We start from the raw sequence: 26,644 nt of genomic DNA, 5'->3' as shown, positions 1-26,644 counted from the left end.
TGAATTTTAACAACCTTGCTCAAACTTGCACAATCACAAGCATTTCCTAATGTAAAAATATAAAGCATTGTTGCATCTGAAAGAAGGATTGATAAAAGTAACCATTGTTTTTAATATTACAGTTGTTTAAATTATACTCTTCCAATTGCATTGTTCTCAGCTTGAATCCCATGCTTCAGAAGAAACTTTGGGGAGAATTGAGCAAAGATTAATTTGTAACAGTTCAGTTTTGGAAATGCGCAGTAATCCTGTATATTTGCAGCTGGTAATGCACAAGATGGCAACAGCTTTAGAGACCTGCTAGTGACCATTTCAACAGCTATGCTCTATGAAATGCTATTATCTATACGCTTGTTCTGATAAATCTAGGTAATGGATACCCAGAGGGTCAAAACAGTTTCTGACCCTCCGGATGGCTAAAGACTCTCAGCAGGACACTCTAATATGCCATCATTATTTTAATCTCTTACAATGACTTAACCAAAAATAAAAAGGATTTTTTTTTTCAGAGAACAGTCTCTCTTTTGTAATCATATTTGCTTTTAGTCAAGAAACCATAATTTTTATGCTGTAAAGGCAGAAACAATAATCTCTATTGCTTCTGACACAACCTATTTGGAATTCAGAACGACAAGAAAGGCAATTAACTGACATTTTTCTACATAATAATATAAGTTAGGGCTCTAAGGCTTTGTCTACACTAGGGAAATTTAGACAAGTTTCTCAGTGTTGCTGACACTGGCTTGGCCAAGGCACTGTTAGGAATGTGAAAGGTCTAATGCAGACAAATTCACCAGTCTCAAAAATTGCTATCAGCAATTAAGGATTTCTTGGCACAGAATGGGAATACCATTCACAGGTATGAATATTTCTACAAAAATAATCCAAGAACTCATGAGTAAGACTCATTCTTAGTTTGAAAAAAATGTTGAATGTGCCTATTGTTTAACCAAAAATAGTCCAAAGTAATGTCACCATCCTTCCTTAATTCTTTTACTTTGTTAAAGCCTCCATTTAAAAAAAAGATATTTCAACTTTGAATAATCTACTCCTGAAGTACTTCTTAAAATTAAGAATCATTTGACATGTTCCTTTTGAATAAAACAAAGAAGCTGAAAGCTTGAGTTATTTTCTGAGCATGTAATTTTTTCCTAGGCATTTCTGTAGAATAAACCCTAAAAGACACCTTATAATATGACTTCCTTACGACATGGATCAGATTCTTTGGTGCCCATCACCACACCAATATTTAAAAGCTACTCCTCCACCTGAACAGTGCTTTTAAATGGAACTTTTTCTATTTAAAAGCTAAATCATTAAAACACTGCTGGAAGGAATATGGTTACAAATGAGGATATTGGCAGAAATCCAATGTTATTGGGAAGGTAGGATATTCACACTCGTCTGCTGCCAGTGGTGATTAATTAAAAGATGTTGGATACCTGAAGCCCAAATGGCTCATCCAATATGATTCCCATTGCAGGAATGACCTGCTTTTGCTGACAAGATATTTATGCAACCAAAGAAGAAAAGGCAAATCATGATAGCAAAGCTCAAAGACACAAAGATATAAACGTTCATGTTTTATTTACAGTGCCAGCTTTTAGTCTGGTGGTTTACATATCAGGAGAGGTGATTTCTGTCTCCTCAGTATAGTTTATCAAGAAATTTGCACAAATTAGATGATAGAAATGCAGAGCTCTGAGGCTAAAACCCCTGTGACTAAGGAGCAACAGAGAAGTAATGGAAGAGCAAATGAACATGGAGAGTGTGAAAGATGACAATGAAAAAGATGGAGGAATGATGAAAATGTTAAATGGTGAAAGAAAAAAGAATCTACAATCCTTGTTTATGTGTTGTTACAGATTCGGTTTGCAGCAGATGCTTTAATTTCCTTGCAAACAGTGTAGAATTTGCCAATTATGAAAGACATCTTCCCACAAGCATGAGGGATTTCAAATTATTTGCAATTTTTAGATTTGTTTGCATTAGTTTGAATACTAAACTACACATGGAAATACCCTCAGCAAAGTCCACTTCCTATGAGATGCACATGGAGAGACAAATCTTTTCTGTCAGCCACACATCCTGCTGATACCTTCTCTCCAAATACTGGATAAGCACCATTTAGTTGTGTACTAAATAACTATGGTGTTTCCAATTAATATATTTTCACAAACAACACAAAATTAGATTTTGAGATCTTTCTAAGTAACTGGCAAACTCAGTATTAATAAAACACCATCTTAGTGAAGCAAGCCTGTAAAATCATCACATGACACTGGAAATCAAACTAGAATCAAGAAAAACAGCCCAAAACACCCACCTTAAGACTGTGTGCTAAAAATGGGTAGTAGGTACCATAGGAGCAGAGTCCTGAATCTCCTCTTTAAAATAATCTGTGATGCTCTATAAAGCCACTGTGTAGTTCTACTTTAAAATATAAACTGATAATACGAAGGACATATTTGTGTATGTTGACATCCCATCTGCCCCACCTTCCCAACTATATGCAAAAATAATGCACATCAGCAGTGTCATAGTGGTTTTTCTGCTCTTGGGTCAGAGAATCTGTGTTTCTGGCAATCAGGCTGTGAACACATACAATTGAGCTACACAAAGATTTGAAATCCAAGTAACAAGGACCAAAGATCATACTTGTGGGAATTCATACTGCTTTATATACCAATCCCTAAATAAAGTCTCTGTATTTTCAGCTATTTTACTAACTTAAAAATCCAAACAATTCAAAATAGGACTCTGCAGTTTATGAAGTGAGCAACTGAAAATGGTTCATTAGCTAGAACCAGACACAGGCTATGTGAAACAGATATCTTTTGCTTATTTTGTTATGTTCTGCTTTGTCAGTTATGTATTTATTTAATTAATATGATCTTTAGTCTTTAATTAATATTATTAATTTAATTAATATGATCACTTCTTTGGAAGCGACCTGAATAGGCACTAAATATGTATGGTCTTTAAACCTCAGGTAAAAAGGCTAACTCCATTGTAGTTCAAGGAAGTAAGTTAAATACAGCACACTGGTAAGGAGTTCACAGCTGCACATTCACTCTCCTTGCATAGATAATCTCGTTTCTAGAACAAGAATACATTTGCTACACTACTTTTGACTATTTTACCTTGATTTAAATTTTCTCTCATGGAGGCAAAATAGAAAATGCTTACATTTGAGTTAGCATAATATATTTTGGATTAAATTTATACAGATTAACTTGCATTCCCACCAAGATGAGTTCATATTGTAGACATGGTTTTCTAAGCAGTCAGTGTTTATTAATCAGGTTTTCTAAAGAGAAGTTCCTCCTCAAAGTAGTGTCAATATGAAATCTGTAAAATAGATAACTATTATATCAAGGAAAGAAAGGAACTCCTCTAAGGCTGTGCTGGAAGAAAATTAATTGTTAACCTTAATTTTTTACCTTAAAAACTTTATATTTTTATCTGTTACATGATATCAGTTCAGTAAAAACCGTACTGTCCTCTCTTTTTAAGAATACCAACCATAGAGACCTAACTGTCTTTTGGGTTGCATGAGGATTTCAGAGAAGAAGGTCTTGGTAAGACCTGTCAGCACATGCGCAGTGAACTCCCCGAGGGCTGGCACACACTTCTCCCCAAGCCTCATCTTTGACAGGGAGAAAGGATGGCACAAGGGTTCACCCACTCTGGTGTTCTGCTTGTTCTCCTTGGTATCCTGTGTATATGTCTTGGGACCATCCCAAACTGACAGGACTTGAAGACTTTCAGACTGAGGCCAAGAGCCTGCTCTCCCTGCCTGCCACTCGTAGAGGGCACTTGGGAGAAAAATACAGAGCTCTACTCAATTCCTGGCTTTGCAATGGATTTTCTTCATGAACCCAGGCAAGTACCTGTGCCTTGCTACAAAACCTCCTGCCTCACACAGAAGTGTTTTGAGACAGTATGTGAATGTTTGAGAGATGCTAGGACTCTGCTCTCATGGGCACACAGTGTGGGAAGCAGGAGAGAGCTCCGCATAAGGTCTGGTAGTAGAGCTGTATATCACACCAATGAGCTGCAGTTGCTATCTTCCTGCACATCATCTTTTACATCCTGTTTAGTATTTCTACTGCTAGTACTACATGTCTATTTGCACTTTGTCCCTGACATTAGAGAATATAAAGCTATCACAGTTTTTTTTATTGAGCACAGACATCTACATGTTTTCTATTACTATTGTGCCATGCAGGTTGATGAACTGACATACTAAGGCAAGTAGGAATGGAAAAACACAGGAGAAGAAAACAAGGGGACAAGATGACTCAACCAAACCTGCAGCCCTGCAGTTTTCTATATACTCTGTAATCTTCAAAGTCTCTGTGAGAGAACAGAACTCTCTGGCTATCATTTCAGTGTTTTAACTTGAACATAGCACTTGGCAGGAAGCATTCAACAAACTGAAGCTATGTTGAAACATATCACACAGATGTTATTATGCAGTTGCAGGAAGAAAAATACACCTTTATTTTGACAAGGAAATTCAAAACTTGAGGTAGTACACAGAAAAGCAAACTAAACAACGATGGGTAATGAAGGTGCTTCAAGTGGTTGAATGAGGCTGCCATTCCTAATTAGCAAATATTATCCAGCTATAATTAATCAACCTTAACAGAAACGATTATATTAAATAATGGCATAGAAAAGTTAAAGCAAAAAAACACCCACAGACTGTACAAAAGATTTTCTGGTAATCATATGCTGCTGACAATTCATCAGATATAACAAGGTAGAGCAAAAGAACTGACCTCCCGAGGACAGATGATTCTCTTGGGACGTGGTGCCTCTTGTTGCAATTGATACACTGTCAAAGACAAAAATGTACAGATCATTAAAAGATGGCAACATACACAAACTTTTATTCAGACGAGTCTTTTTAGCCAGGGGCTGCAGAGAAAAATGCAAATGTAAAGACAATGACAGCAAAATGAGGTATTTCAGTGTGTCTAAGTCATTTATATGAAAATTGGTTGTTGACTGACAAACTAACTCAAGTTATCAGTGCTTTAACTGTTAGAAGTAGTATCCTTTTGTACTGGTATTTGTATTTCTATACCAGGGAAGACTAGCCAGAAAGACTAGGTCTGTCTCAGGATAAAATCCCACTTTTGCATATCCCATGCTGTAACAACCCAAGAACAGACTGTTTACCAGTAACACTTGCAGGTTTTGGGATAGGCCAAGAAAAAGTTCAATACCTTTGAATGGGTTCATCACAATCTCATAATTTATTTCCAGATCTGCTGGCAATTACTGAGGAGTAGGCAAACATTCCTTTCAGAGCAATTATGCCCTATTCAAATGGCCCTGGATCAATTTTGCAAATCTTCTGAGGGCTGCAGGAGAGAGATCTGAGGCTAGGGGTACTTGCTGCCTGGCCCCCAGACCCTTCACTGCATGTATTTAATGAGATCCTCTCCCTCCCCTCCACTCCAGAGTCGTGAGAAGAAGCTGACATGCAATGACAGTAATCAATTCCAGCACAGACAGACTGTCTCTTCGTAACTCCAGTAAAAATCCCAGAGGTTTGGATTGCCTCCCTTGAGAAAGGCCTTCTGTATGCTGACCTTCTTGTATTTGGAGAGATCATGTCGTGTCCATGAATTTTTTTAAAAGACTGAGTTTCCAGGACACATTTATTCACAACGTTAGTGAAGCTCAGAATTATGCCCAGAAAGGTGAGAGATTAAGGGAGGAATCGAAATGCCTCAAGGTTTGATAAACACAGAAGCCCTGTTGCAGAAAGTGAATTGAAAAGGTAGGTGTTAGCCCTTAGCATCTTTTCCCACCTTCTGCACCTTGTATTTAAATGGGGCTAGAAGCAATGAAATCTGGAAAGTGGGGAAATCCTCAGCTTGCACCCAAGTTTGTCACATAGACTCAATAGCTTTGGGGGCTCTTGCATTCTGCTCATGACAAAGCGGAAAACCCCATAACCTCTTTACCCAATCCAACCTTCATCCTGGTTCCTTGGAGAGGCACAGAAGCACAGTTCATAATTTCTTATATTACCTACCAATTCTGATGCTGGATGTGATCCAGCTCCAAATTTCTACTAAGGCTTTGGATTTACTCTGCATCATTTAGCACTGTCAGATCTCCTGCTACTTTTGCTCAAGATTTTTGATAACTTGATAATATTTTGATGACTCCATGAATAATATGGTCTATTTACCTCTTGTAATTATGTGACTAAGATTCAAAGACTTCTACTCTTTTGTGATCTTGTGTATCTGTATAAAGTGTCAAACAATGCATGAAAGTTTTGTTCAAAAATCACAGATTGTTTTTTAAACCTCTGATTATTCTGGAGCCCAGTATCATGATTTTAGAATTAATTTCTGAATGTCTGAAATGAGCATAATCACTAATTGAGCAAGTTAATGATGCTTAATACTAAACACATCCAAAATAACAACTTTTTCCTTCCTCACATTTCCAGTGGAGAGAAGGAACTATAAAGATTCAAAACATGGGCAGACTATGATTGCTTCTCATTTAAAGTAAATTATCTATTTCCCCAATTAATTAATCTGAATTTTAACTGAAAGATCATACTTCATAAAAATTCTATTTTTCAATAATCAAATCTGTTAAACATTGACTGACACAGCAAATTAAGCTAGTGGAGCTGTTTCTAAGACAGCTTTGATAAGACCGATGCAAAACAAGTTGTTCTGAAGAACACACAGGAAGCCTATCTTGTGATCTGCTACATTTTTGAGAAATGAAAAAAGCAAAGCGCTCTCTAACATGACCAAAAGGATCTCCAAGGCTGATAACACCGAAGAAACAATGGTGGGCAGAAGAGTCAGCATTTCACAAAACAAAGGAAGGAATGATTAACAGGAAAGGGCAGATACACACATGAAAGACCTGAAAGCAAACACAAAAAACTGGATGCTTATAGGGTGTAGTGGGATACATCAGTGCAAGGATTCACGATGAGTGCAAGGAAGACAAATCATCTTAACAACTGTACTTTGAATAGACTGGAAAAGGTTGCTGTCATTCTCAGAGAAAGGCCGATAATTAATCTGCACAATAATATAAACTGAGAAACATATCTGATTTAGAAAAACATCAGAAGAAGACATAGCAAGATTATTACTATACAAATAAATAATTACAAATTATATGCTAAATGCACTGGATGAGTAAAATGGCTCAAGCATGATCAAGACTTCTGTGAATGGTGGTAACCACAGAAAATGTCACAAATTGGAAACGGTTTCCTCCGAAAGACAAAAGATTTGGTCCTATTAACTTTAAATTGATAGTCATTAAACTGACAGAAAAACAAGCCAGTGGAGGGAGATACAGAATCACTAGATGGAGGGAGAAAAGACAGACTGGGAGCAGAGAAAGGACTGAAAACCACCAGTGGCACTGTGGTAGGGGACACTGAGCAGCTCTGTGGGAGACAAACAGCAGAGAACAGACAGACAGACAGACGCTCATCTGCCAAGGAGGCCCAGGACACGCAGCAAGGCAAGGGTGGAGAAGGTAAAAACAACAGTGAAAGTTCAGTTAAGTGGAAAACAAGGAAGGCAGTATCTCACAGACTAAGGCATTAAGGAGCAAAGCCAGTGCTCTGGTAGGTGACCCTACCAAAAGCTATGTTTTCCTTTAGAAAGGTCTCTGCAGTATCTGCTTCAAATGATTGCTATGAGAAAGCCTGCTAATGGGCTATGAATACAGTGCAGTATTATGGCTAAGGTGACTTGAGAAAAATGTGCCCTACAGCTAAGTTCCAATGAGCACAGACACCTCATTAAGTGACCTCATTTTCAGAAGTGCTGAACATCCTGCAGCTCTGCCTGATCTCATTATACACTTTTTCCAAAGCGCTGGGCACTCACACTGAGGCTGACATTGCTGAGACCCCAGCACAGTCCAGGGAATGGTCAGAGATTCAGAAGGCACATGTCCCTCACTTACTTCCTCAAATGACAAACAATCCTTGCCTTTTTGCCTCATTTTCCCATCTCTGAAAATCTTAAAACAGAATTCAATGTATAAGACCATGGTTAAGTGAAATAATAGAAAAACACACTTATTTAATGCAGTGGCAAGCAGTGATTGACATCTGACCCAGTCAATTCCACCATTTAGAACTGACAGGCAGGTTACAGACAAACCCACTGTGATCATAGAAAAGATGACACTCGAACATAATGATGCATTATTATTTTAGCCCTGAGAAAATTAACCCTGTAAAAAGTCAATTGCATGCAAAAAGAAAATGTATTATTACTGCTCTCAGAGAACTGCATCAGACTAGGAGTGTTTTTTTGTTCAGCATCAGATGCAAATGAAATGCACAGTAATAATGCACATGAAATATTAGGCAAAAATGCTGCACTGCAACAGAAAAATGCAGCAGCCTCTATTTGACCCTTGAACATCTTTATACTATGAATAGCTTGCCAGCATTCATAGTATCATAATCACATTGGAACTTACAGTGTTAACAAAACTTAAATTTATTATTGAATTACTTGAGGAACATTTCTTTGAGATGTAAAGTAGCTGGTTAGAATATATCTTTCTCTCTTTTGTTCCCGTTACAGCACGAGTCTTGTCTCAGGGGATGAAATAGGGAAATTCTACAGCATGTTTTAGGAAGACCTGTCTAATTCCAAAATCCAATCTGCCTAAGAAACACACAAAAATCAACACTTAGTCCTTTTTCTGCCAAGGAAGAAGAGCTATAACCTATTTCTTCATACCTTTTTCTTTTTTTCGTTCTGCAGTGTGTTAGGACCTCAAGCTTTCTCCTTTAACTCACCTATGATGAGTGTTCAGCGATGCTCCAGCGGAGAGGAAAAATTCCTATCACCACTTTTATCAAGCAGCAAGGAAACATACCACCTTCTGTCTCAGAATGTTTCGCAGAGTTCCTTAGTTTTACCTCCTCAGCCTCATCTCAGTCAGGCATTTTTTATCCATGTGCTGAGCCTGAACAATATGAGCTGTCCTATTTCTGCAGGATTACTCACATGCTTAATTAGGAACCTAAGTGCTTGGCTGAAACAAAGACTTAATTTCTCACAAAAATGAGTCTCGGACACTGTGCCTATTATTTGATGAAGGACAGAAGGCAGGGAAACTTCGTGAGGAGCTGAAGCATGGCATCAGCTGATGCTCTGTGCCTTGCCACTTAGCTTCCCATCAACACACAGATCTTGAATAATGCAAGCAAACATTGAAGTGGCATTGACACATGACTGACTCAGCACATGCCAATCTCAACAGGGGTAAAAGGAGGAAAAGAGTGGTTTTACATCTCTTCAAAATTCAAGCACGTATGTGCTGAGGCTGGAAACAAGCAAGACTATGCTCTTTCAGTCAAACCGATTGCCTCGTCCTCCCAACAAGGGTAAGCTGAGCAAGTTCTCCTCGAAGAGGACAGTGCAGTACTGGAGCAGGTTACCCACAAAGGTGGCAGAGGCTCCACCCTTGCAGGTTTTCAGGACTCAGTTATGTAAAGCCATGGCTGTTCTTCTCTAGAGCCAGCAATAGTCATGGGAAGCTGGATCAGCTCACCCCAGAAGCCCTGCCAAGCCACATTCTGTGCTTCTTATCTTTCTTTGTTTACTACCTCAGTAATGATAAAATGGCAAAATACCACTTTCTGTAATACTTCCAACATATGGCAGACTACAAAAAGAAATCTGTTATTGGAATCATATAAGAAATCTGTTATTTGTTGATCTTCTTCTCAGGTAAAAATGCAATCAAACCCACTGTCTAGAGACTGCTGGCTGCTAGAAACTTTCCAAACTTTTTCCCAGGTTCCTTCCTGGTAATGCAAAATTATTCTTGCCATTTCTTTTACTGTATGTGTCCCAGGGCTATCAGAAAAAGTCTGAAAAACTTTGTGACCTGTGAAACCTATGTGAAATTCTAACAGTTCTTCACAAGCAGGTAAAGATCTTCTGCATTGAAAGTGTCCATGTTTTCTAAATATAGCTGAACCAAATTTGTACATTTTGTCAAAACAGTAAGGATTGACTTCTGAAAACTGTTGCACTTTGATTAGTATTTGTCCATGGACACGTGCAAGACTGTTTATTTGAATACTTCATCTGTACAAACAGGAAAATCTGGAGTTTCCTTCTAAGCCTTTGTTTAGAAGCTAGAAGGACTGAAGCCTTGATCTTGATGTCAATAAAGGCAACATAGTCACCTAAATTTATCCAGGACATAAAATAAGAAATCAAAACTGTATGCAAAGTATCTTACTAGTATGTTAGCAAAGTTTAAAAGTTACTAAGTAAAACACACTGAAAATCATTGTTAAATAGGCAGTAAACTCTAAGTGTTAAGCATTAAATACATAAGTTAAAACTGTCATGAGACAGGACAGCAGATTGAATCATAGACAAACACTATTGCTGGACAAAACCCCTATAATTAATTTACCAGATCAGAATTCTTCTTGCTGAGTAAAGAAGCATACATCACCTACCACGGCAAAGAAAGATGTTTACCTGTGGCTAAGCAGTCTCAGCAGTAAATCTTTCTTACCCTAAATTATTTTCTGCTTTTTGGAGCTGTGCAACTTTTTCCAAGGTTATTCATGCATGGAATTTAGACAGTGAGGCCCTGATTGTGTCATTACCACAATATTGGCATCCTACATATAGTAGAATAGGAAATTATATATTCATAGACTATTCATCCATTCTGGTTTTGTTGGATTTCTTTTTTTTTTTTTTTTCCATTTAAAAAAAATGTTGCCTTAGACTACATGTAAGCTATCAGAAAAAAGTAGCCAAATTTTTCACTGCATGCAGTGATCTGTCTGCTGCACAGCTGGGGCAACTAAGAGCAAGTTAATAAATGTATCTGCTTATTTCCTGACTTTTAAATGAAAACTTATTGCTAAATAGGAAGTATCTGTCACTTGAAACGCTGCTCTTCTCAGAGTCAATGGGAGCTTTTTCATTGATTTTGAGTAAGCCAGCTTCCTCTTTTTAAAAAAATCACTCAGCTGTCTGCTCCTTTTCAAGTACTCAGCAAAGAATGCTGGAATGGTCTAACACTCTTGATGACTTTTTAAGAGGTTTCTCTTACATGTTCAAAACATTACAACAACAACAACAAAGTATCTAGAAAACAGTTTTCTGAGAAGCAAGTTCTGCAATTTAATGGCATATTCAAATTTTAGTTGAAAAAACCCCAGTCCATTCTGGGGCAGAATGTCATTGTCAGGTAATACAGAGGTAATGTCTTTGAAGTCAGCAAGACAGTTTAACGTGCATTTAAGTGAAGTCAACAAGTTTATTCTAGTCTTTAAAATTACACACGTACGTGCATGTAGCTACTGTGATCATTGTCTTTTTGTAGTTGCATTTTGGTAATGGCACTGTACTGAATTTGCCACAATAAAAGAGATGACTTTTGCTTAGGATAGTTCTGCCTCTGAAAATAAACAGAACAAAACAACTCTTTATACCCAAAGCTACACTCTTATTACAGTTCCAGGAAAGATTTAAAATAAAAGATCAAATTTAAAGGCCATCCTTAATGAGGGATTTAAAAGCCAATATTTTGTCTTAGATCTGTGCTACTCTATTAGAAAATACATTTCGAACAAAGCAAAAGAGCATAAAATATGCAGTTCTGCACTGCACTCTATGTAAATGATTTTTCTAAAGGCAGACAGGAAGGTTCAAAGAGCTGATAATGCTGTCTCCAACTTCTAAACCACCACTTCAAAAATCAGCTTCTATTGCTAAGGATCAAAAATATTATTATCTTAAAGTGATTTGGTGACCCATATAAAAAGACAAGTGTTCTTAGTCCTGACCTTTAATAAACATACAAAGCATTAACCTCTACCTCTGAAATCCTTCCTGAAAATCTCAGCAGAGAAACCATGAAACCCAGGAGCTGCACACTTGTAAAGCAGTGGAGGGAATCTTGCACACATAATCCTGATGCCCTTGTTCCATGGAAATCCACAGAAATTCAAGTTCTGCTGCTGTCCCATAAAATAATTTGTATGAGCATTTAGCACATTTATGACTTTCATCCAAAAAAAACCAACAAAATAGAAAAGACCAAAAGACCTAACAGTGACTGACACCTTGGCAAGGCACTAAGATTATTCAAGTTGCTTGTATACTCACAGTATGATTTCCATATTGGAGGCTGGTATTCTTCAGCATCTAAAATAGAAACGGAAAGGGAGAAAGAAATCAGTCATTTGGCCACTGGGTCAAACTGTCAGCATGCATTTTTCTGCTGAGAGACCTCTACTTGTCAGCAAAATTCACATTTCTTTCCCAAGAGAGATGATAGCCTATTTACAGTACAGTTTGCTATGTGAGAGAAGAATACAAATTTCAACCACTTCTGGATCCAATGTGCTTTTCCCAAGTTTTTCAACTGTAAAAGAAATTAATTTTTTACCAATTTGCAATACTCACCAGTATTTTTAAAATAATTAACTGGGCTGGTAACTACATTATTTGTTTGTTTTACTTGGTATGATAAACAGATAAATCATTACTGGTTTTCAATCTGGTTTCTAACCCCACTAGTAAGATTTGAAAATGAGCATCAATGAATAACACACGCTGGGGCTAAAAAGATGCACAGCTCAGGTTGGACTGGGATGCACAGACCTGACAGTTCAATGAGGTCAATTACACTTCTTGAACCCACTAGTATATGTAACTGGCGTATTTTCCAGAAGCTGAATCAACAAAAACAATATGAAGAAGATAGAAAAGGGAAAGACTGCAAAACCTGCTGTTACAAACAGGTTACATTATTGTGACAATATTGACTAAAGGGGCACAGAGAGTTGGTGTCTTTTGCTAGTGATCACTCCATGGGGAGGTTTCCAGCTCTCTCCAAAAAAGCCAACTGCTATATCCTTCAGATATCCCAGCAGGAGCCAAGCTGGAGCAGAAGGAGCAACATCAGCAACAAAGGGTGGGGTACTGGGCACTAGTTTGGCTCTGAACTGCCAAAACTTTTAAGTTTTGCTGCCAAAAACTTTTAAGCAATTTACTATGGGTATGTCATTAACTTGCCAAAACTGTGCAGGTTAATTAAGGTGTTTGTTATTTACTAAACTTCTACTTAAGTTATGCTAATATAATTCAATTATAGTTGCATAGCTCATGCTCCTTGTCTATTTACATACACACAACTACTTTAAATATATCCCTGCAAAAGTCTGTTTGCCAGGAACGTTAATCACTACCTACCATCTGCCACTTTTAACTCTATTGTTTTAGAAGAGGATAAATCTAGCAACAATCACAGTTAGTGTTGGGAATAGCACCCTACAACAATTTGTAGATATATCATCTGGGAAACCCATTCAGTTTCAGTTTCAACTGAATCCACCTCACAACTTCGACAAAGTTCAAAACGCTCCCGGACTGACATGGTTATAGAGTGCTGTGGCAATCCAAGAGTAATTAGCTTGCAAGTTCGTTATGCAGAAGACTTACTTTAAATTATATGAGGCTATTCATGAGATGAATAAAATTTATTCATAAAAGAACTAATTTTTTCTCTTTGCAAATTATAATGTCTTCTCAAAGTATTATGTCACTCTTTTCCCCCCCATACAACTATTGCTTCACATATAGTTTACCATAACACCATAATATTGTGTATTAAATTATTCAGTCAATACTTCTGTGCTACTGCAAGAGAATTTCTGAATTTCCTTCTTCACTTAGTATATTTTTGCAATAGGAGAAACACTGAGATAATGGAAATATCTTATTATCTATACTTGTGACTTCAGGTAAGGAAATAAGAGGGGGACAAACAATGAAAAACCAAGGAGTATCAGTTGTCGCAAATTAATTATAAATTGCACACTAAATTAAACAATGAAAGCTGAGGTACAAGTGGCCATAAAATGCTTCATTAGCTGGAGACAGACTGATGGTGAGGAAACACTGCAGCCAAGATGGAGAATCATCCAGGAGATAAATCAGGAAATGAAACTCCCAGTGATTGCATTTGATTTGTCACAGTTTTGAATCTGTCTGCCCTGGAAAGCACGGTCAGAACGATTCCTCAATAGCTAAAATAATCCTAAAAGGCAGCACACTCTGAGGAAACCCACATGTCACCAGCTCCACATTCACCATTACGAGGTACTGCTACATCCTCAGTGATCCCTCCAGTTGAAAGCATGTCTCTAAATCACAGGGAACAAAATGCCACGGTGATAGTACTAATAGAGTTTATTGTCAAATGTGTTTTTAATGCATTTGATGGCATCCATTTGTAGGGAAATAAAGAATAATTAGTTTAAATACAACTTGGAGACAAGGGTCATGGTTGAGGATCAGGGAGAGGTCTAATGGAACCCAGATAGAAATCTCTTTCTTCCTTTGTGGCAGGAGGCTGCTGGACCCCTGTCTAGACAACTCTCATCCTTGTATGGTAAAGTCTTAGGATTCCCATCCTGGTAGACTAGATTAGACTGAACTTCAACCATTCTTAAGCCAAAGGTTAAGACTTCAAGGTCAAAAGAAGCTAATCCAGCCTGGGCAGATTTAATAACTACTATTTTGCCCTTTTTGAAATTTCTGTTCTTCTGTATTTTGTTATTCCCCTGTATTACACAGCAGCTTTACTCATTTAATTTACTCCACACTCCATCACTAGACTTTAAGCAGCAGTTCTGGCTCACAGAAGTTACCAATACAAGTTTGGGTGATTGGCTCAGTTACTACAGGACACCTCAACTCATACAGCTTGTGCCTTCAGTTCTGCACATGGTAATGGTCTCAGCAAGGACTACAGACCTCAGTTTCAAGCCACTTAGCAAAAATAGTCAATCAATCAGTTAATCAATCAGACTTGGCACAAATGACGAATGCTCTGCATTGATGTCTCATGAAATGATGTCCCTCATACGAATTTTGATCATAATGACTATCAAAACTGTGACTGGCAGCATGGGCAAAAGGGTTCACTGAGGTACTCTCAAGTGATAAGACAGGGTGTTCCCTATTGCTCTTTTCTCAAAAAGTTCATATTTTCCACAGTGACTTCTTGTCTAGATTCAGAAAATGTGCCAGCTAAGGTTGAAAGCAGTTGTCAAAGGAGAAACTCAGATCACAAGATGAATAACAGCTCTGAAAAACCCAACAAAATATCCCAAGGTCATACTTTTTTGAATGTCAGCATAAGAAAGACTCACTGTAAAAGAATTACAGAATGTCCAGTTAAGGTATTTTTAAAGTTCTTTTAAGTCTTCTCAAAACTGTATCATAAATGACCTCGGTAAAACCAGAAAACCTTGGAGCACTTACTGCAAAGGCTAGAACTGGCATAAAAGCAAGAGAGACTTCCACAAAAAATATTACAGGCAATACTGTTAACTAAAAGCTTTGAAACATACTGGCTGAGAAAGTGAGTATTTATTAAACCTAAAAAAGTACTAGAAGTCAGTTGTATGCTAAACAGAAGGGCAAAAGGAATGCAGAATGCTGACCCTTGAGGAATATTACAGCTATGAGAAGGTTTCTCATAACGCAAAATTGACAAAAAAAGATATTGGAGAAAATTGTCAAACCAAAAATGATACTTGGAACTGGAAAACGGGAGTAAAGAAGGAAAAGGTTATTTCTTCACTGTATTTGCTTTACTCTTCACAGAACAGAGAGGATAAAAAGGATCTTAGGAAAAAATACTTTCCTAAAGCTGACGGAGCACTTAAAGCTGAGTAAGTGTAGAAGGACTACAGTAAAGGGAGGACTCAAAAGGTGGCAAAGCTTTAAGCAGACAGATAAAAAGTAAAACTACGTAAGATTTTTTTTTCAAAGAAAAATGAAGACAGAACACAGTATTACTGCCAACAGTCGGCAGTAAAGGGTTAATACATTACTCAGAGCCATTCTTAGAGCAATTTCTGAGAAATGATCTTACATTAAGTTTATAGTAAGTAGTTACCCATGGACTTCAACCCTTGCTCTTCACTGGGTCTGGCCCTGTACCAAAGTGACACCTTTCTGCATGTAGTTGTGAAAGACATCGGAATGACAGAATTGTTTTTTACTACTTCCTTGTACTTTGTGAAAATGATGATGTAATGCCAACACGTGTAGGTTTGTGCTATCAGCACCGGGACTGACTTGGCTAAAGCAGATCTAATAAGAAACTAAGTTCAAAGTGATTCTTCTGACTATCAAGACTGGTAATGCAACAAAAAGAATAAACTCTGTTTTACAGGAAAGCACACAAATCACACCACACTTCTGACTCATAAGTGGCATTTGTAAGCATAAGGAGAACAGTAACAAATATCCACACTGTAGCTATATGCCATGCCCAGTTCTAGATATGCTAAAAAGTATTAGTGATTCCCATGACAGTAAAGAGTTAAGCAGACTATCAGCAGGACAGCTATCAAAGGGGAACTGTCATTTGCTGATTTCTTATAGTGTCTATGAAAAACAGAGTAAAGATTTTCTCTTTTTTGGCCTTTGTGCTTACTAAAGGATTATAAAAAAAATATTTTGTAGTTCATCTTGGAAGAACTGCCTCAGCCTGGATTCTCTGCCACCATTGTCTGAATTTTGGACTTCCTTTCCAGTAACAACTAATTTTAAAACTATGACCTGCATGTGCAAAGAAAGACACTTGTGTGTGAGGAAAAGCCAATCTGGAAGCCACTGGTTTACTGGCAGTGTGCAGATAAATGATTCACCGGATGAACAAGTCTAGTTACTAATTTTTTTAATCTTCTATTGTTATTTTAAGACCAAGACTAATAATTATGAGTATTTTGATGTCCTTTGTATATTTCCTTTAAAGAGTTTTTTCACACGTTCACCACGTACACTTTCATATTTATTGCTTTTTTCCAAAACATTAAGTTAGCATGTATTATTAAATAAATTTTTCTTACTTTTATATGTGTAATTATATATAGAACAGAAAACTGCTCAGTAAGAGCTTCTGTGAAAGATAAACAGCGTTTGCACTCTTTATGGACATGGGGTCTTTAAAATATTTTTCTTCATACAGACAGAATTTTATTATTCAATTTACTATAATGTGGATGGCCATCACAGAGCCACAGAATGGTTGGAAGGCACCTGTGGAGGTCATGTGATCCAAACCCCCTTCTCAAGCATGGCCACTATAACCATGTCCAGACAGCTCCTGAGCATCTCCAAGGACGGAGACACCACAACCACACTGGGCAACCTGTGCCAGTGTTTGGTCACCCTCACGGCAAAGAGGTGTTTCCTGATGTTCTGACAGAGCATCCTGTGTTTCATTTTTGTGCCCATTACCCCGATAATGTCACTGAAAAGAGCTGGCTTTGTTTTCTTTGCACCCTCTCTTCAGATACTTACACACCTTGCCAAGATTCCCCTAAGCCTTCTCTTCTCCAGGTTGAGCAGTCCCAGCTCACCCAGCCTTTCCTGACAGGAGAGATCCTCCAGCCCTGCAATGCCTTTGCAGCCCTTTATAAGAATCTCTCCAGCATGGCCATAGCTCCCTCACACTGGGGAACCCAGCACTGGGCACAGCGACCCAGTTGTGGCCTCATCAGCACTGAGCAGAGGGGAACAATCACCTCTCCTCTGACCTGCTCCTAATTGCAGCCCACGATGGCACCAGCCACCTTCAAGGGAAGGACACACTGCTGGCTCATTCTGAACTTGAGGTCCACCAGAACCCCTAAGCAGTTCTCCAGGTGGGTGACTCTTGGCATACACTGGTGAACGGAGACTAAAGTTAAAGAGTAATAAGGGGGTTTCTTTAGGGGGCATCAGTTATTTTTCTGACACATAAAACACACATCCATTCCTTAGTTTCCACTCTGTGATTAAAAAAACAGCAATTACAGAAGCTCATTTTCTCTTTATATGATCCCCTACAGGCTAATCTTGTCCTTGTGAAGGGCTGGTTTAACTTATTTTGCTCTCTCAACAATTAATATATATACATACACAACTACGTCACTTTGCAGTCATTTTGCAAACTACTTTAATTTGGCACATTTTTCTATGTTTGATGGCACTCATTTGGCATATACTTTGGACATCATGATGACTTCTATTACATATGGTAGCTACCCTTACAGGCACATCTGACCACACTAAGAAAGAACATTCTTATTTTTAAAGTTGCAAATAATCATACTGTCAAATAAGTCCCCCAGTCTAACTCTTTTCAGTGAAAAGTCACTGCTACTGTGAAGAGTAAAATTAACTCTTTTGCAGTTAATAATTAGCAATGGAGCTGTCGAAATATTTCAGCGTGTCAAAAACTCTTTTTAATGTTTCATTCAGAATGAATAGTTCCCCATTGAGGAGCCAGCAGTTGCCAGCTTTATCACTGAACTTTCTCATCACAAGTACAGGGACAGCTAAAATATGGAATGAGACTTCAGTTCTTGTCTTAATGAGGCACTTTAGCTTTCAGCATAAGGTACAGAAATGATCAAACTGTTTACTTGCAACACAGTATATAATTGGTGTATTAATTCAGATGATGGGAGCTTCCCACTGTGCTGTTCTCTCCGAAAAAAAAATATTAAAAATCAGCAATAGCATGTAATTTAGATGTCAGAAAAAGCTCATAAAAGGGGTGGAGTTCTGTCTCACACAGCAATTAGGATGAAACAGTAAGCTTTTAATAACCACAATATAAATTGACAGCTATTTTCTATCTTTTCCTTTTGCCTACCACAAACTTGGTATTAGAAGCCACTGCTCTGAAGGTAGTTCATTTAGCCAGTTCTACCAATCAGGGTCATTCCAAATTTATGTGCTCTCTCCTGCTTTTGCCTCAGATTTCAAAATTGTATCTTTCCACTAATAGACAGGTAGTCAGTCCCTGGTTACCTTTGTTTAATGCATGTGTCTATTTTACTAAAATGCAGGCAAAAGATCATAAAAGTAGGTAAACTTAATAATTTACAAGAGTTACCAAATATCAAATAAAATATGAGTTTGAAGTAACCAAGTTATTAGGGACTTACTCCAACAGATCACGGGAGATTTGAATTTTTTAAATCCACAGCAAACTTGCAGAACAAAATTATAAGAAGCTATGTTCTGTAGTTGGCGAGTGGTGTTCAGCCAGCTATGACCATTAGATTGGAGCAGTATCCCATTAATTAAGTAATCTGCCTCTCTATTCTGCACAGATTTAAAAATAATTAAAAGCATTTAAAGTATAACTTTAAATTTGGAAATTGAGAAAGAATAATCAGAGTTCTCAATAGGAATAGTAGAAGTGGAAAAAGGAAAGGTATCTGTACAGTTCTAGTTTTCAAACTCTCTTTAGGAGTCTAGTCTTTCTAAAGGCCCAAAAAATAGAATTAAACAAGTTCTTCCAGAGTGCAAATCCAGGAAGCTGACAGGGATCTAAGTAAGCTGATAAAAATATCCCCAATGCTTTAAATATTTCCTGAGAAATATGCAAGATTTAAGAGTGCAGAGGAGCAATCACACTACCTAATCTTAGGTAGGTCCTTTTAAATGCTGTATCACACTGGCTCTATTGCCCCTGGATGCCATTTAAGAACCTCCATAATGTAAGTGTTCTGAAAAGTTGTTTTGTTCCCAGAGCAGTAATGAAGAATTTCCTTACACAGATTAATAAAGATTTGTGTCTAAAAACTAGAAAGGTACACAATGAAAAAAATCGTCAGAAATATCTGCATCCTTCATTGTCAAAAAAGCTGTTTAGTATTAGCTGCCATTAAATTTAATCTGGTCCCTAAAAATTACACCCAGATTATTGTTACCATTCTAGTTTTGACACTAAGGCCAGTGTAATTAAAATCTAACAGTTATTTTGACCTTTTCATGTTTTAAATCTATAAACCAGAGGCATCAAGGCATTAAAATGGGACCATCAGAGCTCTGCCTGACTGAGAGATTTGACATATTTTTAGGAATAAACACATCACATAAGTAAAACATTAACACATTAAATCACATCACATTAGCAGACCTTCTATCTTACATAGATATACTTTAGCTTCTAACTAATGACCAGTTAGTTCCTGGCTGAAAATCAAAACCAGATAATCAGCTGGCATATCTGAGCATAGTTCTGCTGCAGAAATTTTATCACTGTACAGGATATGGCAATGCATTTCCAGTCATTTACCTGCTGCATCCTGAAACTCACCTCCCACAACCTTCCAGCCAATGATCCCTGGACCCAGCAAAGCAGTCCAAGCATGGTAGGAAAGAGCATGTGACAGAAATAACCACAAGAATGCCAAAAAATGGTCACCATGAAGTATTTAAATAGAGCATTTATGTTGAAGTATTGCCAGCACATTCCAGAAATTCACTCAAACCTTGACATGATGCCCCTTTATCTGGCTTATCAAAGGAGCCAGCATAGTCCCTGAAATCTTATTAACCTTTAGCAAAGTCCAAATCATTGCTTTTGGTAACTCTTATTTTTGATATGAGTCATTCTATCATCTTTCTGATGTGCAAGTGTTTGTCTATTCAAGGATGTGAGGTGGTCCTAGTCCTGCAGTTGACTGTGGAGGCTGTTCATCAGCTTTTAGACATCATCCCCATCTGCTCCATGTAGCACTGCACTTCCCCTCTCTGGATACAAAAATGTAAGTATTTCTAATGACTGAAACGGCATACTCAGAATGAAATGGAAATCCAATAATTCATCTCACTCAGCAAAGCCATGGGAATTAGAATTTACACTGGTAGTTTCCAAAAACCACAAAATGTGTTCTATTCAGCATAGGGGCTACACATATCCCAGGGACCTTAATGAACTCTGTAGCCTAAACACAACTTCAAGCCTTGGACACCGGAGATGAGAACTATCCTGTCATTCAGAGCAGGCATAATGATCTGCAGAAGAATAAAAGCTTAGCAAATAATTAGACTTTACTTTGTCTTGTTTTACAGGTCCTGTAGTATTGCTGCAGCATTTGTGTCTATACATGAAAACATGAAAAACAGGAAAAACACCTCCCACCTGCAAAGTACTTTTATCATTCCCACAGGTCTTGGATAAAACTTGGAATAAATGGGATTCCTAGGATGGGAATCAGCACTGTACCTACATATTTCTCCTGTTAGAAAAACATTCCTGTGGGCAATTATAAGTCGATCAGCTACATTCAAGGCCCACTGAATTATTATTTTACGTGAAGTTGGTCTTTGAATCTTCAACTTACCTCTTCTAAGAAAATAGTTTGGATTAAGGTCAGGTGCCTATATTACCACTTTCTTATCAAGCATGTTGTACAGTTGGACAAACACTTCACAGGTGTGTTCTGTTCTATCATCACCCACCATTTAACTGCTGTCCCACTACAGATGTTCCTGCTCTTACTACTGCGGCTTTAAATACTAGAGAAATGTTGACCTTTGTAAAATTCAGTTCCATGAGAGTATGTTTACACTGACAAGAATCTTATGTCTTAGAAAGATCCAGGTAACTACACATTCTTCTCTGCAATTTTAGCCATAAAATAACTACTACCAGTATTTAAAATACCATCATGGATTATTTGCCCTCAGAAGAATATGGTTTATGTATTGTTTCCTTACTTGGGAGGAATTTTAATTTCCTTATGGAAGTCTATAATTCTTCCAAGAGCTTTTTACTACAACCTGGCACTTTGACAGTTGATAATAACTTCTTACAGTATAATACATTTACAAAATACCTTGTATGAAACATTTAAAATACACTTTGGTCTTCCACAAGTTTTATCAAACTAACCAACAGGTCTCTGCAAAATGTCCTGACGCCTGGGCACAGGTGAGACAATTCCTCTTTGGCAACCTGCAATGTTGGCAGCGTTTTCCCCAGAGAGACTTTGGCCAATAGCATGTCTGATGAGGCCAACCCCATGTCTCTCTATCATTTTCACTGTCAAAGTAAAACAATTTAAAACTGGTGCTCATAGGACAACTGTACGAGTGTCTCCAGTGGCATCGAGTGAGAGGACAGAATTTAGCCACCCATAATGTATAAAGAAGGATGTTACTGCAGCCTGGATAATACCTCAGTTTCCTACTTTGCAAATTTTAAAGATGCAAACCACATCTTTAAAGACAAGAATACCATATTAAGGTGTAAATTTCTTTATATGCTGTAAGTAAATCAAATAGGGTGGAAGCAGTAATTCCTATATAAAAATGTATTTTGCTTCTGTGTAATCAGAGATAGGCTGGTTATTTTTACATAAATAAATTACAAAGAAAGGACAAAGCACCATTTTTCTCAATACCTTTTCTGGAATTGTTCTTCACCCTTGTAAAAATAACAAATAAAATTTGTTTCTTACCCCACTTATCTCATAGAAAGACTCAGAAGATGGTAAAGCTAGTGCTTAAAAGCACATCCATCATGTCTTCGATCATAAAACCAGTCAGTAAGGAAAGAAATACCCTCTTCTACCCTGTTATTTTTAAAGATACACCCAATTGCCACAATTTTGACCAAACACTCTAAGTCATCCCCCTGAAACACTTAGTGTAAGGACAATTAATTATGAATAATGTTTTGGCACAACAGTATTTAATATATTTCATTGCAAAGGCTCAAGGAAAAGAAGCAAGTCATCAAAAGCTTTGCAAATGTATTTGCTGTAAGCACAGCAGGTAAATAATAAACAATATTCAATACAATACCATTAAGCAAGTACACTTTCTACTGTGATTTATACCCTGAATGGTAAAGTTTAGACATCAAATATCCTCATGTTTTTGGTTTTTTTGTGGGCCAAAATCAGCAGCTGATCTATATGATCCAGCACAGTCTTCTCTTTAACAGCAAATGAGTCAGAATTCTTTAAATGCCACAGCATAACCACAGCCTTTGACGATGAAACCTGGCCAAATGCAAGGCAGAATTACAGAAGCTGTTTTGTCCTTGTACCCGAGCTCCCAGGGCTCATGCGGAGGTACCAGTACTCTGTCAGATCAATACCTATGGACATAAAGAAGATGCTTTCCATCAGTGGTTTTCCAGTAATGAAACCAAGGACAGCTTTGTTGTCCTGATAACATACTGATCTTCATCCAAACAAGGTTCACGTTCAAGCATTTCATTACTCCTGAAGGACAAGCGTGTGTCTACATGCTCAGAGACTCAAAACTGACTAATGTTTTGCTGGAGCACAGAGAGGAGAACAAACAAATTCAAGCCTTTCCTTTGGAAAGATCTGGCAAATGTCCAAAGCAAAATTATGCCATTTTTTTGAGCTAAGGGGAAGGGTTGTGCTGAGCAAGAACTGCAAGTCTTAGTAGCAGCCACCGCTCTGCAGTTCTGCTCTCATCCTGGGAGACACAAAAGCTGGATAAAAAGATGAGCTAATTCACTCATGTCCAACATCACCAGAGCTAGGATGGGTATTTCATCTTGGAAATACACCAGTACATGAGTATCTTTTTCAGAAAAGTTTTTCCTGCTTTTCCTGAATGTTCGTTATATCATACAGGAAAGCCTGTCAGAGCTTGTCAGACCATTCTAGTAGGAAAAACTCCCAAAATACAGATTGCCTTGAGAGCCCAGAGGATAAGGTTGCTGGTAGTCTGTGAGTTTATTGGCAACATCAGTTGTAACTAATGACTGAGACAGTGTGCTGCCCAACAACTCACTCCAAAGGAAGCTGAGGTTTTGCCAGGTTTTTTGCTTAATTTCTTCAACATAACTTGGTGCTCACAAGGGAGATAGTGAGCAACTGTGTCAGCTTTGTGCACCGAGAACTATAAAAATATTCAACAGCTGTAAAATACACATGTATTTTAAACTTTTACTTCCTTTTTTTTTTTAATTGTTTTCAAGGATAGTTAAAGATGTACCAATCTGAGCGAGTAAATATGCCTGCCTATGACAGCAGAAAATAGACCTGAATATTAAAAAAGAAACACATCTCAAGAGGCAAGGGCAGTGAGACTTAAATCCAATTTGCAAGATAAAAGCTAACCAGACCACTTACTATTGCCATCTGATAGCATTCAATATTGCTTGAAATTCATTAATAGGCTAGGTAATGTAAGTACAGTGCATGTATACAAATTTAATTCTATTAATTTCTACATTAGAAACATCTAGTGAAAGTGGAGGAGAATAATTATAAGGCAGTCTTACCAATCTGTGGAAAAGGCACAGAAAAACCAGTCTAAACCTCAGAAGAATAATTATCCCATGAGACTTCTACTTCCTGGGAGTGCCCATTATTGTGCCAGGGGAACACAAAACTGACAGCTATTCAGAAAGACCTCCAGAGCAATTTTGGCTTAGCTCTACTGCTTATCTGACCTTGTCATCTTTTTAGGATATCTACAAGCTTCCAGCTAACTTACCAATATTGTATTTTATTTTTACAAGCAAGCAGTAAATGCTTCTTTTACAGCATGTACTTTACTTAACAGTGTAAACGTTGGAAAAATGCTTATGCATCTTAAATAAAAGGTCATTCAAATTTAAACAGCTTTATAGAGTAATAATATTTCATTTAGATCTGCCTACTAACTGCTGATTGCTTAGTCAGATTAGGTGGAACTCTTAACGAAAGAGAAGCAAAGCATTTTATTATCATTAAATATTCCCATTATGGCAGCATTTGGAACCCAAAATCAGGTTTGGTGTTATGTCCAACTGCTAACAAGTACAGTTTAAAAATGAAACACAGCAGTTGCTGACCTAAAAGTGCTTGTGATTATAGTGTGTGGCAAGCATCCAACAGATAAAAGGAAAAGAGATGGAAAAGGAATAGGGTAACAGGTGTGCTATCCATGTCAGCCATAAGTAACAGTCACAGCATCCTCCCCTAATTATTAAGAGAGTAGTTTCATCTGAATGTAATGAAAAGATAACTAGAAAACAAAAGAAGATGTTGGTAAAAAAATGAATTAAGCAGCACAGAGCATCACATAAATACGCTGGCAATAACTTAGGATAAGCTGATTTATTATTACATGAGAGAGGTTTGCTTATAAATGTTAGGAAAAAATGGTGGAGATTTAGTTTCTTCTGAGAGCACAAGGAAAAACAACCTCAATACATTTATGTTACCTTTTTATAGAAGTGACACATCACATAAATAATAGAATTATTTTGGATCAAGGTTTTATGATAACCTATCTCTACTGAAGAGTGAATTATTCCAAAGAAAACTGCAGTTCACCCTGGCCATATCCTTCCCTGCTTAAGCTGCAACAGAGAACAGCAGCTGACTTCATTGTATTTTCAAAGACATGCCTATAGCCTATTGCTCAGCAGTTTGATTTCAATACATCATTTCATCTGATGCCAGTCAATTTATTACACTGCTGCTGTGCAAAGTGTGGTCCAGGGTCCCCAAATGGTAAATATTTTTGACTGCTAAATGCTTCTTTTCTGAACCTAATTCATTCATAAGAACCCCATTTCCTCCCAGCTTCTCACTCATTAGGGCCCAAGCCTCAGTCAGTCCCTGGCGGAATGAGGAGGCCAGATTTGAGAGCAGTCATGTATATCTGATGAGGTCCACGAGGCATCCGATTGGTGCCATTAGACAGTGAAATCTAGGAGAATGCCAAGTCCTGCCGCAGGCAATTTACGATGACATAACCCTTGGATAGGAGGAGATGTGAAATGCAAGCTTCCATCAAGCAACCCAGTGGTTGTGCACAAAAGGACTGGAAGAATATTAACATGAGGTGGTTCTTCATGATCATTAGCTGCAAATCACACATCCCCAAGAAATGCACTGCAGGCGCTTCTAATACAGCAGGAGAGCCTTGTACAAATGCTGTTCTCCAAACACTCACTGGAAAATGCTTCCATGTTTTTATAACAATGAGAGAAACGAGTGATTAAGTGCCAAAATGGTTGATACCATCTCTGAAGAAAGGCTTTGCAGCTCTTAGGATTTCTCTTAAAGCAGTTTCAACTTTAAGTTGCAATGTCCTTCAAAGTACAAGTGTCTTTTTGTACTGGTTCCAACAAGGATTTCAGAGCTGAGCCCTGACTGCTCCTGCTGTTCTACAGAAGTGTTGTTTTTTGCATAACTGGTGCTCTATATTCCTGCACTATTTATTCTGCATCTCTCTTATTACATTTATTGTCTTCTGGACAATAGGTAACAAATCCTTGCATGGTTTACTTAAAAAGTGCCACAAAATATGTATTAGCTTAAAATCTATCAAAAAAAGGACTTAGGTGAGAAAAAGTAGCACAATTAGTACTGAAGAAGCATCTCCTAAGAGAGAAAAAATGAATACAGCCTACAACTGAGACCTCCATGATGTTTCAACTCAATAAAAAGATTTATATCAGAGATTTCCAAAGTTTGATTTATAAAACTTAAAACTGCTCCATTGATCTCAGTAGGGTGAGAGTGATTTATTTCAGCCAGAGAGCTGACCAGAGTTATATATAAGCATTGTGAGTTTAGAAATCCCAGTGGTCATGGTGTTAAACTGCAGATGGTTCTTATGTTCTTTTGGTAAGCTCAGTACCAGTGACTGCAGTATATTCTACTTACCTTTACCAATTACAATAATTGTATTCATGCACTAGATAATGCTAACCAGAGCCTGCCACTGTCATTACCCCTTACAGTCTTGTAAGGACTCTTGCCACTGAAAAGGGACTTGATCTT

The 26,644-nt window shown here is 37.6% G+C and overlaps 1 protein-coding gene across 1 annotated transcript in view; it reads right to left on the bottom strand.

The window, feature by feature from the left end:
* Positions 1-26,644, bottom strand: part of CHN2 (chimerin 2) — a 157,773-nt gene that overhangs the window by 80,568 nt on the left and 50,561 nt on the right. Inside the window, exons 2-3 of the mRNA XM_066319370.1 lie at positions 12,180-12,218; positions 4,788-4,843 (exon numbers count right to left, since the gene is read on the bottom strand). Coding sequence (XP_066175467.1) covers positions 4,788-4,843; positions 12,180-12,218 — 95 coding nt within the window. The remainder of the gene's footprint in view (positions 1-4,787; positions 4,844-12,179; positions 12,219-26,644) is intronic.

Source organism: Sylvia atricapilla, chromosome 1, assembly GCF_009819655.1.
Source record: "Sylvia atricapilla isolate bSylAtr1 chromosome 1, bSylAtr1.pri, whole genome shotgun sequence".
Classification (NCBI taxonomy): domain Eukaryota; kingdom Metazoa; phylum Chordata; class Aves; order Passeriformes; family Sylviidae; genus Sylvia; species Sylvia atricapilla.
This window is presented reverse-complemented; position numbering and strand designations above follow the sequence as displayed.